Source organism: Cyphomyrmex costatus, unplaced genomic scaffold (assembly GCF_001594065.2).
Source record: "Cyphomyrmex costatus isolate MS0001 unplaced genomic scaffold, Ccosl1.0 scaffold193, whole genome shotgun sequence".
NCBI classification, from domain to species: Eukaryota; Metazoa; Arthropoda; class Insecta; order Hymenoptera; family Formicidae; genus Cyphomyrmex; species Cyphomyrmex costatus.
Genome location: NW_017275965.1, coordinates 5210372 through 5225402, shown reverse-complemented (window position 1 = coordinate 5225402; position 15031 = coordinate 5210372). Strand labels below are relative to the sequence as shown.

Here is a 15031-nt window from a genome sequence, read left to right as displayed (position 1 = left end):
AAGAGAGATCCATCTCTGTGGAGGAGTATTGCGACTGGTGAACTTAGAGATGGGATGACGGATAACTCCGTTCAGTCGATCGTTCACCTGGTGATGGATCTGTTCTCGACTATTCTTTATTCCCGGTATTTCCTCCGCACCCGTACTCTCCCTCATCACCAGAGTGCTGACTTGGGTCACGTTATGTACACCTTACCTTACACGCATTTTCAATCACGATTATTCGAACTTGTATGACTTTATCGATTGTAAGTTGTAGATAATGAAAGAACGAGTGGTGTAAAAAATTTGTGTGGTAATATTAAATTCTATCAAATTTTACCGTTTATCATATTTAACTAGATAATGACGACGTAATAACGTGTATTTCTCTCTCTTTCTCTCTCTCTATCTCTCTCTCTCTCTCTCTCTCTCTCTCTCTCTCTCTCTCTCTCTCTCGCGCGCGCGCGCAGTTTCTTTTTCTCTTTTTCCTTTCGTTAACCCAGTAGATATCGATCACGGATTAGAATGACGTAACGCATACCCGCTGCAATCAAGACAGCTCATATTTCGCACATGGTCAGACTATACCGGATGAATAATTCAGCAGTCTCTTAATTCGAAATGTCATCATACGACCATGCGCGAATCTTCTTGACCGCACGGTGCAAATCTGAACAGAATTTTTGTGACGTCCGACATGCTTCGCTGGCACATTTCGTATGCACATTCAACCGAATGTCGATTAGTTAGCACGACGTGGAACACGAGAATTCGTGATCTTTTCTCGCGAGGTCATCTCTTTTTTTATTTTTATCGGATTAATTTGTTGCTGCCGTTAACTGAATTAATAAAAATGTCCGAGTAGCGTAAGTCACGCATTTTGAGAACGCGATGAATCTGTGAAGCTAGAACGATAGACATTCTGTCGATATCAAAATAATTACAATTCCAGTAGCATTTTTCACAGTTCTACAGTTACTTATAAAAATATAAACAATAGTTCCGCATTTGTAATACTAAAAAGTGAAAAATATCGTGCTAACTTCGAGAATCTAACACGACACTTTCTTCTCTAAAGCACCAAAAAACGACAAACATTATCAATTTTGGCAACAGTTCCATTTAGTACTACTCGAGTTCTACTAAAATATATAATATGAGAACAAAATTCCAACAATTACTAATAATTGTAAAATTTAAATATAAGTACATCACAACACTTGGAGAAAAAGTATCGTGCTGGACAAGGAGACTAAAAAAATTGATTAAAAATCTATTGTAATTTTTTTTATATGGACAGAATGTCGTGCTAGCTTCACAGATCCAAATGCGATCGATACAACGAAATGATTTACATTATCGAGACCCAGCACGTGTATCTTTTATATACGAGAACTCGAAAGTCGACGGACGATTAACGGTGAAAGTCTTACGGCGTGAATTACAGTGTGTCTGGAAGACGCATGCACCTAGCACGCAGGGCGTTTACTCAAAGCTATAATCGATTTTTCGTCACCACTGTAGGAGGTTACGACCTGTGGTGATGATAAAGCTACTGAACGGTACACCTTTAGAATGATAAATAGAAAGAAGCAGAAGATTACTGTGTAAGATACACTGTACAAGCTATACGATTATAAAAACGGTTGTAATAAAATATTGATAATAAATTACTTGACAGTTCTAACGTACATTAATATATCAGAATAAAGAAAATAAAGATTATATTTTGATGGCTAACTTTAACATCGATTTTATATCAATATTCAAATATATTTTCGGTTATTATGTTTCATAATATTTCCTTCATACTTTAATTTTATATACCTATAGAAAACGTAACTGTATAATTTATATAGCATATATTAGAGATAATAACTTTCTATGATTTTCAAATAGATTAATAAATAATTAATAATATTTATATTTACAATAATTTACACTGACTTTTTTATTGTGATTGAATGAAAAAAACGAAAGAAGTTAATAATGACGAAAATAAAACGATAAATATTGACGAAATATTTGTTAGTTTGGAATACGATTTATTTACGGAAGTGCTTAAGAATTAAACACTAGGATCAAATTTCCTGATATCCGAACAGCCGATTAATCTACAAGGGAAGCGCGTCGAATCTCTTAAACCTTCCAACATCCTCGTACTTCGACTCAACCTCTATAAGAAAATCGTAAAGATCAAATAAAAGTGATTTGCGGTTGGGTTAAATTCATCGCGTCTGAAACCTCAATCGTTACTGATTTTCCACTTACATAGTTACTGTGCTGGATTTCACAGCACGATGTGTTGTCTGATAAAACGAAATTAAAAAATTTATTACACCGCGTTTATCTTATAGATTATTTTATACTTTGTTTATTATTGTCCATATAACGCACGCGGATTATGGTGGAGTATCAATGAAAATAATGACGACTGTTAAATGGTCAATATAATGGCTAAAAGCCCGCTGTATTTACGCGCATTTATGGAGAGGTATCTTATCAGGCTTGCTTTATACGTCTGTTTTAGCCGGTAGCGGGCGAATGTGAAAGAGACGTGAATATGTAATGAGTCCTACGAAGCCGCAGGTATATTGAGCCATCAGGTAGACGAGACAACCTTCCACAAACGATGCTTTTAAAATCTTTAGTCACCTGGGTTTTATTTATGGCCGTCCGATCGACTAATTTCTCGAATAATCATGCGAAATTTACTGTCATTGTGTGAGTTTTCTCGCTGTATATCGAAATGTTATACAACGATGAATAAAACACTATTGTTGGCTAAACTCTACCTCTATCTACTTAAGCATTTTCTATTATTCTAAATTTATTAAAATTTTTTATTATTTAAATTGCAAGTATAAAAAATGATATGGAAAAACACATGTCTAATTACAAAAAGAGTAGAATTAATTTTCTCAGCAACTTTATTCTTATCTTATTGTCCATCTTGTAATTGTGCACGCGTTAATTTATCTACACAAATCTTAGTTTTGTCAAATTTGGAATAAATCCATTTCACAAAATTAAATAGCATTATTTTCTCACTGACCTAAATTTTATTATATAAAATTTTATTATATAAAATTTATGTCAGTGAGGATACTAATAACTCGAGCGTATTTTTTCCTACAGTCGCGTTTTACAGCGGGCCAAGTTAGATAGATATAAAGAGCACAATTAAAAACGCAAGTGCAGTTTAATAAAAAATGAAGAAATAACAAATAATGCGCATGAGGGACTGCAGAAGCAGAAAGTAATAAAAAAAAAAATTTTCTGAAATAATAAAAATAAGATTATGCCTATTTTTATACCTTTATAAACATAAAAAGTATGACATCCTTGGAAAGTAGATTCACGTGTGATATCTCGTCATCATAATAGTACCAGCAAAAGGTACCGCGAAGTAACAAAATCGACAGATAAGGCCCGCATAAATGAACTTATTGTTAGCCCAGGATTCGTCAAGCCTTTCACAAAGTTCAGAGTGTGAACGATTAAAGTTGCTATGACGACAGTGACAGAGGACAACAACTCAATTATCATGGCATATACAGCGGTCTTGTAAATTTTAAGCAATTCTTTCTATTTACTAACTTAACGAGCTTTATTTAGAGAGACTTGTTCTCTTTTTGTCAAAAACATTAAGATAATCTTTTAACACAAATAAGAAAAGAATGCCATTTTCGACCAAAGCGGATTTTAATGCTTAATAATATTTACTGATAATTACATTTGTATATTTGTATCATTGAAAATGACACTCTTTTTTTATTTGTCTTTAAAACACTTCTCAATCGATTTCATTTAACAAATTTTTAGATTTTATATATAATTTAAAAAACACGAGATATAATTTTCATAAGTTACAATCAGAATAATATATTTTCCACTCGAATACAATTTATTTCTACTTGAATGGAATCATAAAATTTAATATAAAGATATTCTCTCGAAACTAGACGTCAAAGTGTTGCGGAGAAAAATTCGATTGAGTTTTTACTAAATCGACTCGAATCGATCAAAAAACTTATATAGGTATGTGAAACACGGAGATGTGTGGACCGTTCTATATATACAATGTTATTCTGGCAAGAAAGACGCGGCTGAAAGACCCCTGGTGTGCCCGCCGGTCCTCGGCGTGGCGGGTAAATTATTGTTGTTAATGACATATTTATTGGTGGCACACCGCGCCGTGGATACCGGGAAACGAGACATTGAGCCGCTGCTCCGTCCGTTTCGTGGTAAACCACCGGACTCGCTAATGTCTTATTCAACCCATCTAGACCATTTCGGTTTCCGTTTTCGCCTCTGCGAAACATGACAAACACCTGATGACTATATCGCCAACTAAAATTTATTTTATTTACGTTATACTTTGACACGAACAAAATAACAGCTACTAGGAATTTCTTTCTCACACAAATCACAAGTTTAATTAGAAGACGGAAAAAATTATTAAATAATTAAATATCAAATTAAATAGAAAAAGTATAAAATAAGAATAGAATTATAAATATAGTAAATATAGAAAGAAGAGCAAATCTTGCAGAAAAAAGAAATCGTGATTTTACAATTAAGGTATTTTTCTACATTAAAATATGTGACTCATCTTTTTAACTTATAAATACACAAATAACGTCAGTATTGCTTTTCGATATTGAAATGAAGGAAACGAATGAATTAGCGATTATATCTTATCATCTATAATAATTTTTGACACGAGAAAGAGCTGTTCAAAACAACCTCACTAATAAAATAAAAAATATCAAAATTCGTCAAATACTTTTCTTTATCTATATACCGTTCAGCGGATTTCTCATATAACAAGAAAAATTAATTCGAATCTGTTCAGTCCTTCATTAATGGAAAAGATAAGGTTTAATGATAGCCATTAACAGTTTAACATTCGATATATTCTCGAATTAGTGGCGGCTAATGGAGATTAAGGTGCCGCAATGAATGACAACTGTTTTCAAACATAAACCTGAAAGAAAGTTCAATGAATCGCCGATATAAGAAGCCACAAGAAGGCTGCTTTTGGCAAGCTTCTTCTGTGTAAGAAAAACAAGAGAAAAGAGGAGGTACATATAACTCGACGTCGTTTTCGCACATGTGTCCGTCTTTCGAGACGAGAAATCTCGCGCGAGCCTTTTTGCGGTGCCGAATCATTCTTTAATGATGATTAATGAACGACTCGTATTTCTTTCTACGTTTTACGTCACATAAAGTTCGCCTTCGGTAATTAGCTAAACCGGCCGAAATCCGACGAATAGTGAACGCGGAACGTTTGTCGCAATGTCTGACTAGTCATGCAGTCATATATTAAATGACCGCTTAATTAGCTCGCCAATTCCGCAATGACAATCGCTAAACTTGTTCTTGTAACGCAAAAAATATATATGACTTCTAACAATGTGTGCGACATTAACGGTGTATATATATATATATACGTCAAAGGATATTAATAATGGGATTTTTGCATGCGATCTTGACTGAAAATTATTCAATAAATCAGTAATTCCCTCTAAAAGAAACGATAAGTTAAAAAAGTAATTAATTTATATATCATATACTTCAATTAACAAAAACTAATACCAAAAATAATTGCATTTTATCTTTGATGATGCGGCCCCTCCCTAATTCATTCGAATAATAACATACTGTTTGAAAATATTAACTAAACATCGAATCTGATTTATCCAGATAATGCTTTCATTGTTACTCCAATAATTGAGTAATCGATTTTTTAATCATTCTCTTTCTACACTGAGAGAAAAGTCAATATTTGCAAGTAAATTTTATACATGATTTTTTAAAAATATTTATTGGTCATAAAAAAATTTTACTGCGATGATAAAATATATATCTTTGTAAAATACTTCATTAATTTCATTAATTGTAAAAAATAGATAATTTACGAGCATTTGCGAGAAATAAAATTTTATTTTGCCGTATTTAAATAAAGATTTATTTCAGTAAAATAAATATTATATTTTATATATTTATTATAAATTTTTAAATATCTTTTTCTCAGTGTATTTGAGTATTATCAAGCGTTAGAATAACAATGTACAATAATTCTGCTCATGTTCAGAAACAGTTTTCCCATAATGGAACAAGAAGTGCAAAAAATGAAGTTATTACAGCAGATTTTTATATACGCGGTTTATAATCTGAAAATAACATACAGAGTAATACAAAATGATGGGACATCACCGGAAGAACAGTAATAACATTCGAAACAAATATTAGCGCATTGTATGTTGCCAGTGTAATTTTTCAAAACAGCCGAGAAGAGCGCATTTATCGCGGAAAGAGGGTAATTAAGGTAATCTCTAATTACCTTTACGCGGTCGAAGGGCGTTAAGGCCGCAAGGCGCGTAAAGGTAGAGGAAGTCCTGGGGCAAAGATAATGACAACTCGCTGTAATTACGCATATTGAGCCGCGGCATAATTTCACAACGACGACGGGGGAGCGAAAGGGCACTCTCGCTTAGCATTCAAATTGGCCGTGTCAAATATTCGTTGTCTGTCCACCGGCTTTTATTCCGAGTTCGCACGCCTGTACGCCGTAAATAATGCAGATTGCGGCGGTGCCGTTTCAAAGACAGAATTCGTGACAGAAACCGTCGACAGAAACCATCACTTATCTTCCGAATAAGAATGATGAGCAAAATGAATTACATCTTGAATTATGCATACGTTCGATAAGTAAGAACCTTGAATTTTGTTCTCATCACGCGCACTTAATATTAAATATATTAATAAATAGCAATATAACTCAAACCTTTTCATATAGATATTTTTAATTAAACGAATATACAACATGATTTGCATCAACACGTAGACGATCGTATACAGTTTACAGTGAATAATCGAGAAAGGTATTAAAAAACGGTTCTTGATAAATTTTATACAATGTCACAATGATGTGTATATTGATTGCAACTCTTGCAAAGTATAACAACTCAGGAACATCAAAAGTAATTAGAATAAAATATCTCATACTCGTTGCATGTCATTGAATATGCCGCACCCGGTTCGATCAAGAGCTTCTTAAACAAGACACGCCACCAGTAATTTTCATGCATACACCTATGAGCGAGTAATTGCTAATTTGCATAATGACTGCATAAAGTGCTATCTTACTTAATGGAACATACGTCCTTCTTTGCCAAAGTTTAAACTTGAAATTGTTCTGGATTATATTTTCTAAGTTATCCGCAAGTTTCCGCTCCAACAAAAATTTCACGGAATGCCTTAACAGCGTGCGCAGAACAAACTACGTAGAATAAATCAGAATATCCGTAAAATAACCAGAATAAATCACGCCTAATAAGCGATGATAATCGAATGACACGAATTTTCATATAAATAACTGCGTGATGGGCTTCTAATAATCACGATGTAAACCTTATTTTAATTTTACATATTCCGTGTAAAATAAAATCGGAAGCAACTTGAACGTTGCTGGTGGTAGCGACCACGTGTAAAAACGGTGGACGTATGCTAACGTGCTGCGATTCGGTGTTTCACATATCGACCCCCCACGAATCCGTACAAATCGGAAATTAGATCCCAGACTGGGTCGCGAAAGCTTCCCGAGGGAAAAAAGAAAGGGAGAAGGAGGGTGCTCAGTTATTCGCGGGGCTCGTAATTGGAGTCTGGAATCCTGAAATACGAGGCGGACTCTGGGCCACCTGTCGAAATGGATCGCAGAACGATCTCGATGGAACGAGGCGGTTGCGAAACCAGTAAAAAGAGAATTCGCGCGAGATATATACGATACATATATAACGCGTACACTAGGCTGAATAAAGAATGTAGGCGTACGACTATCGACGAAATCTAGAGAAATATTGAGTATGCCACGAGAAGGCGGTTATCGACAAAATCTCGATGAGAAACTTTAACGGTATGCGAAGACCGGTTGAGGGACCGTAATGGCAGAACAGCGTTGAATTTACTGATCGGCGAAGTTTGTCGATTGCGTGTATAAACCGTTGGCGTATATTGTTATCCAAAAAGTATTGTGACACGAATCCATTTCACCATTTTTGTTATTAACTCATTTGAATAAATATACGTATTTTCACAGCAACGAAACATGGCCTCACGTGAAAAGACGCTCGCATTGTTGCAGATATCCGTGTTATGTTTATGCAAAGCTAGTCGAACTACATATATACAGCAACTTTCTTAAAAATAAAGTTTGCTACACTGGCGTAAAATTACAAGCCTATCTATTTGCGTCACTAGTAGTAACACAAACTTAAATTTACTAACATTTAAGTTTCCTTAATAATATTCTTTCTTCCAAAAACATAAATAATTATCGTTTGTCAATAAAACGATGAAAAAGAATAAGATCGATTTATTTCCTCTTTGGTATCATTTTATCCATTACAGAATATGAAATTCTCTAAAGTTGGTCAACAATGCAAAATATATGCTTGTAAATAAATATTTAAATCAAAGAAATTTTTTCTTTAACAGTAACAGCAAAGGAACATTTCTTTGAATCGAAGAAACCTTTCTCTGGATGTTGGCAAAAGTTTCTCCAGATTAGTAGAATTATATGTACATATGTGTTTAATTATATGTTTGTTGTATATATATTATTCTGCTTTTTAAATCTCACGTACGATTAAAATTGCACAAGGAATACGACTATCCTTTAACCGCGCATTTCCAATGGATCGCAATAGAATCTAACGAGATTAAATGATCGTATAGTATCATCTATGAGAGAAGTTATGACTCTAAGCGAAAAGCTTATCGCTTCGTTCTTATTTTCGTTTATGTCTAACAGTCGATCGCCTTTGAAACGGTAAAGCGATGAAGCGAGCGTACACTAAGCCGCCGTCGTATATTAAACCGCGATCGTGGATAATATGTAAGAGATGAAGCAGATGTTGCGGTCGGCTCGATCGCGAAAACAGTGGCGGATGATCGCGGTTTCTTACAAGGGAGAAGAGATAAATTGTGTTTTATATGATCATGATGCTGAAAAAAGTGTGCGATTACATCAATATAGTCATTTGATCAATCAAAATCACTGGCAAATGGTAAATCTTAATAAATGTGATTGTTTATATATAAACAAACTTAATTTAAAAAATTATGATTATGTCAAAATAAAATATGTCAATTTCGATATTCGATATTCAAGTAACCATCACTATTCCTGAATGATTTCTATAAGGATAGTTACCTTTATTGACAATGAAATGTTCACCTTTCCGCAAACTGCGTCTTCGAATTTCAGTGCAAATTTTTATATTGTTTGAAATTATATAAAAATCGGAAAAAACATTTTTTTCAATAAGTTTGATAATTTTTACTATTGTAGGAATATTAGATTGTATTATACAGATTCAAATTTATCTATCAAGGTATGTATTATAAAGTAATTCGGAATGAATTCCAATAGGAATTATTCAATTATTCCCTAGATTTTTATTGTGTTTTCTAAATAAAATGGAATAATTCCTACCGGAATCTATTTCAAATAATTTCATAACATATCTCCAGAATGCAATAAAGCAGACAAAAATCAACTGTGCTTTTAAAAGTTCAACATTGCCAGTAGAGAGTTAAGATAAGATCTAATACATTACGGAAGATATCTTGCTAAACGTTTGCACTTGATCAACCTAAATAAAAAAGGAAAAATGCGATATACAGTTAAACATAATTTCTACATCATTAAAATTTCAGTTGCTAATGAGAGAGAGAGAAGATTCACAAAAGATATTAACTCTGACATACAGGTTGAAGAGACTACCTAACTAGCTCGGTCTGTTCATAGATCAAAACAATTTACTGAGATAACTGTAACAGGGGGAACTCGCGCATGCTGGCCGACATTAACACGCATTGGTCTAGGTGGTCAATCTCGGCGCGGGATGATTGATAACTCTCTTGTAAGCGTTATCAGCCGCAGCGTGCACGCTGTTATGTTCACGTCAGAAACGTGACGCTGATAGACGGACTTTACCATTTCTTCTCTCTTTCGCTCTTTCCTTTTGACATTCTAGTCGCAATGTAACTTGTTGCCTTTAATTCGAAGATACATGTCGACGTATTAAACGCACACATCCCACTCTAAGCCAACTAATTTTTTATTCCTATTCGTCCACTACAATACACACAAGGACAAGTTAATTTTATTCAGAAATATCTATTGGTTTTTTATGGATTTTGTTTAAATACAATAGATTAATAGAAGAACCCTAGATATTAACAAAATTAAAATAATTTAACTGAGAATACAAACGATAATTTAAAAACTGCGAGACAATTAAATCGAGAATATTTATTTATATTTTAAAATTAGATGTAGAAAAAGACATGTTAATTTTTTACATAATTTATATATACCTGATAAAATAACTTTCGCGTATTCAGAAATACTCAATTCTTTTTCTGAATTATAAATTCCGCGCAAAAAATCTCTTCCCTACTTTCTTGTTTAATCATGCTTAATTACGGACGTTGTCGAAAAATTATTAGCTTCGAAAAGTTTGTCGGCCTGTCCAACATCCCCCTATCGCTACCTGAGCTACCTTACAATCGTGAAGAAGCAGCATTAACGGCGCATTCGTATGCAGAGTCGAGTACCAGCTCTCGATCACGGGCGGCTCCTTCTCCCTTGAACGACTTCCTCTCCCTTGGAAGCCCCTTTTCCAAGCTCGCCGGGCCCTGAGCGATTGCAGTGTCGACAACTTGAAGTACATATAAACTCACATATGCGTAGGTAGACCGAAGGCACGGAAAGCCGCGTGACAAGAGCGTAATGAATCTACCTCTCCGAACGAGCATACTTAGGATGGTCTTAAGATAGAAGCACTGCTCGGCGGAATTCGAAAACTGCACGCGATTAATGTCGTTGCAATGAGCGAAGATGCGAACGAAGTCGTCGCGTCGGTTGGAGCGATGCGAAGCGCGCGTTACGACGTCCCTTTCGCGGATAATCCTGCGATCAGCGGGACCTAATTATCCCGTTCTCTCGTTTGTAATTCCGCGAGCGTTCGTCGCTAATCTCCATTTCAATGTTTAAAGTCATGTCGGCCGGAGGGAATCGTCGCGATTAAGACCTTGAGTAAAGACCGATCAGAAACATTCTGTACGGGTTTAAGATATTTCACGATAACACGACGAACCATAAGACCCGACTAATGAGCGTGGAGTGAGGGAAGAAAACCGCTCGGTGGCGCGCAGTTATCTCACTCGAAGCTCGCGTTTCAACGAAGAACGGCTATGCAAACAACCGAGAACTGGTCGGGAATCGTTCGGCAAGTGTGTAAGTACTCTTCAGACGGAGGCTGCGAGAAATCATCGGCGGCCGACCGCGAATCGTTCAATCGCCGCCGGTCGCGCCCGAAGAACGATTCTCCGACTAATCGGCCGATCCGTACCGAGAAGAACCTACCTCCATCGTCTCCATCATATGCTCGCTCGCGGCCGCCGCGCTGTTTCTTCGTAATAAACTTGCGGTGCGATTCTCTTAATTACGTTCGCACGGACGATAATCTCAGGCCTCGTTAAGTGCGGTGCGCGAGATCGCTGCTGGTGCGCGTCCGAGATGAAACGATTTCACCGGGGATAAGTGGGATAGGTAAGGGACGCAGAATGCTTTCGGTAGGTGTGCGGCAGGAATAATAGCGAAGGACGCCTAATAAACCTGCGGGTGTCCCGCTGCGCGGAAACGGGACGCGCCGGATGAGACTGTGAGCCAATTATGGGGCGTACCGCGCGAAGATCTCGAGAGTCGATTTATATGATGCTCGTGTTGTCCACATATATTTATGCTTGGCAAAGGCCCGGACTTGTCTGAAGAAATTACAACAATGCGACGGGACTAAAACCAAAAACAGCGACAAATCCACGCATTCTTTAAGTGTCAGACTTTTTAGCAACAACAGATTTATACTTCACGCATGTATTACCGTTGAAATATAGAAATCTACAAGTTTTTTCTGACTAGCCTTCGCTCTTAATGTTTTCTAATATTTCTTGTTGTGAGATTGCATATCTTAAACTACTAAATTTTAAAGAAATTTTGCATTATTTTATGATAAATATAAATTTGTAAGAAAGAAAATCAAATATTAATTTATTATACTGTTTCAATATAGTTATAATAAAAAAAAATTGTGCCTATACATATATGTGTTAAACCTACATATAACTTCTACTTTTTCTTTGCAGAAGCTCCTGGAGAACTTGGATGGGTGCTGACTCTTGTGATAGTGTCTTTAGTATCAGCCGGTATCGGTGCAGTAGTGATGATGACTCTTTTACATTGTCGAAGGTTAGTATCGTTACTTTATCATGAAAAGGCGCATATTTTTTTATTAATATAAGTGGGAAAAGAGAAATGATTGAAAATTTCCATCATACGGAATTAACTATCTCTCTCTTGTTAAATTTACTTATTGCTGAATAAAATCAATCAGAGTTAATGGCCGTTTAAATTGAAATTCTATTGCGTGCTACCCAGTGCAATTTTTACGGAGACGATGCTTCTCTCGAAGGCTTCGCGAAGAACGGTCAAGCATTACGATACGGATCATCGCACCGACAGATTCGCGAAACGATCGCGGTTTCATCTTACAGCTGCACGCGGTTGATTCTCTTAAATTACCACCTACCGGCGATACGTAATCGAACGAGTCGATCGACACTAAGAACGAGGATGAAGCGATCGCTAACTAGACTGATTCGGTGCGAATCCAGCAAGTGACAGACTATAACGGGACGTCAAAAGGGCGGGAAGAGAGGAAGGAAATGGTACACGAGCACCATTACGAAAGAATCATGACTGTGGTCAGATCTCGATTAGAATTCCTAGGTAGCTGGGAAACGAGGGTTTTCGTGATCGCAATCTCATCCTCTTCTACGTTCTTCTCATAGTAGATGATTTATTAAACTAGATTGTTAACTTGCATGTTTCTTCACTTATAATTTTTACTTAAAAAATGATTTATATATGGAATAATTTAGAGTATTTATTTTTAATAAATTGATTTTCCCAAAATATGTGTAAATAATCATTGTTGACTTATGTTTAATGAAATACTTCCACTTACTTTGTCGTGTGTGTGTTATTTTAAAGTAATTAATTTCTTTAAAAAATTAAGTATATCATTATCATAATTATTTTTATCAAATAATTGATAACAAATATTTCTCAGGATTCACCGAAATTTCTGTTTAATCTGTTACAGGATAAAAAGTGCTGGTGGCAGAGGTAAGCAAAGTTTCATAAAAAAATATACATATTCCCCTCGTATAACTTCACAAAATGTTACGATCGATTATACCCTTTCGCATTAAATTTATATTTACAGTTCTTATATCAAGATTGTAATGCCTTAAGTAATCTCTTAAAATTAATACGATTTTACGATTAGTTTACGACATCTTAAGATTATACTTAAGAATAAGAAGGTATATGTAAGAAGGTCTCGAGGATAAGAATGGATTATGAATACCGGCCAGATTTTTAACATAATGTAACGTAGATTTGTACAAAATGAATCGTGTATAAACATGAATCAGTCTATAAAAATAATTCACATAAAAGAACTTGATACATAGGGTTACGATTAGGGAATAAAGGAAGGTCCGGATTTACTGTCGAGAGAGGCAGGCTAGCTTCCCAATTATGTCGAATTAACATACCATGTTCGGCGCGGTGGGTTCACGCTGACAGGTCAGGTTCGAAATGATTCCCAATTAACCGAGTTCCCCTACTGAGTTACTTGCTCGTGGGTCCCTTTTATTCGTTGGTTTCTTCATCATGCGTTAATATACGATATACACATTCACAATAATACCATCTTGAATATGCTTTATAAGAGACCCCACAAAAGGTACCTTCAAGAACGCTTTGTCATGTCACAAACTTCAAGTCGTAGAAAAAAAAACGGCAAGATGGAGAAAACGTTTTTAAGAAAATTATATCCAAAGGATACGAATCGAAGAGATGTGATATCAGAAAGTTATATCAGCATTGCGAGATTTGACGTACTATTTACCATATTGATTAACTCTATTAATTAACTTTAAATTTTCATTATGGTGTTAAATATAATATGAAAGTGGTTTTTTGTTTGCACGAACACCTACATGCGTCTGAAACACGACTAACTTTAAGCTAAAATATTATTGCATCTTGGTAATGTAAAGTAAAATATTGCTAAACTATCTGCTTATTATATCGATCTCTTATTGCGTGAGCTCTAAAATAGAGTCTTCTATAAAACTAGAACAACAATCAATCGAATCGATAAACGTGACACTTTGAAAACGTGAGACACGCTTATAAGGTGTCGTGTATCTTATCGAGAAATAAAGGGGATATCTCGTCTACTTCGTGTTCACGGAGGTAGACACTCACGATGTCACCGTTTCACGTACGACAAAGTCATGGTTTCAGACGGTGAAAGGATTCGAACGAAAAGAGTGAACCAGTGCGCGGAGACCTCATACAAACAGAGTACAAGAACGTGTGCATGCACGGTGGTAGGTTGACGACGTGCGACGATGGACACGTTGGCGCGAAAAGGAAAGGGAGCAACACCGTCATGGCATCGATTGGAGTTTAATTACTTCGCATATAATGCAAACCGTTCACAGCGATATAAACCGTACATCCGTGTGTTGCATGTTCTCTGTCGTGCTTAAAGGATATAACCGATGCAATGTGACGTGACGCGATGTGACGCGACGGACGGCTGCGGCTGGGCGACATTAAACACAACGAAACGTGTCTAATTAACTTTCTGATTTAAAATCAACCGCGGCATGATACGATCGACGAGCGAACGGCGGTAGACGTAAAAAGACGATGAGCGAGCGGAAAGACAGAAGGGGATTGTGCTACTGCCTGAGATGTAGGGGTCACCCGAATTAATTATCCGACACTCGTTTCATTGAACCTCACTATCAGGTCTTCGTGGCATGATTTATGCTTAAATCTTTTGTAGTAGAACCTAAATCTCTAAAACTAGCTCGATTACAATCCATCATTTAA

At 35.9% G+C, this 15031-nt stretch overlaps 1 protein-coding gene across 1 annotated transcript in view; it reads left to right on the top strand.

The window, feature by feature from the left end:
* LOC108772942 (TSC22 domain family protein 1) overlaps positions 1–15031 on the top strand; it is a 76945-nt gene that overhangs the window by 54754 nt on the left and 7160 nt on the right. Inside the window, exons 3-4 of the mRNA XM_018538616.1 lie at positions 12202–12304; positions 13221–13243. Of these exons, the coding sequence (XP_018394118.1) occupies positions 12202–12304; positions 13221–13243 (126 nt within the window). The remainder of the gene's footprint in view (positions 1–12201; positions 12305–13220; positions 13244–15031) is intronic.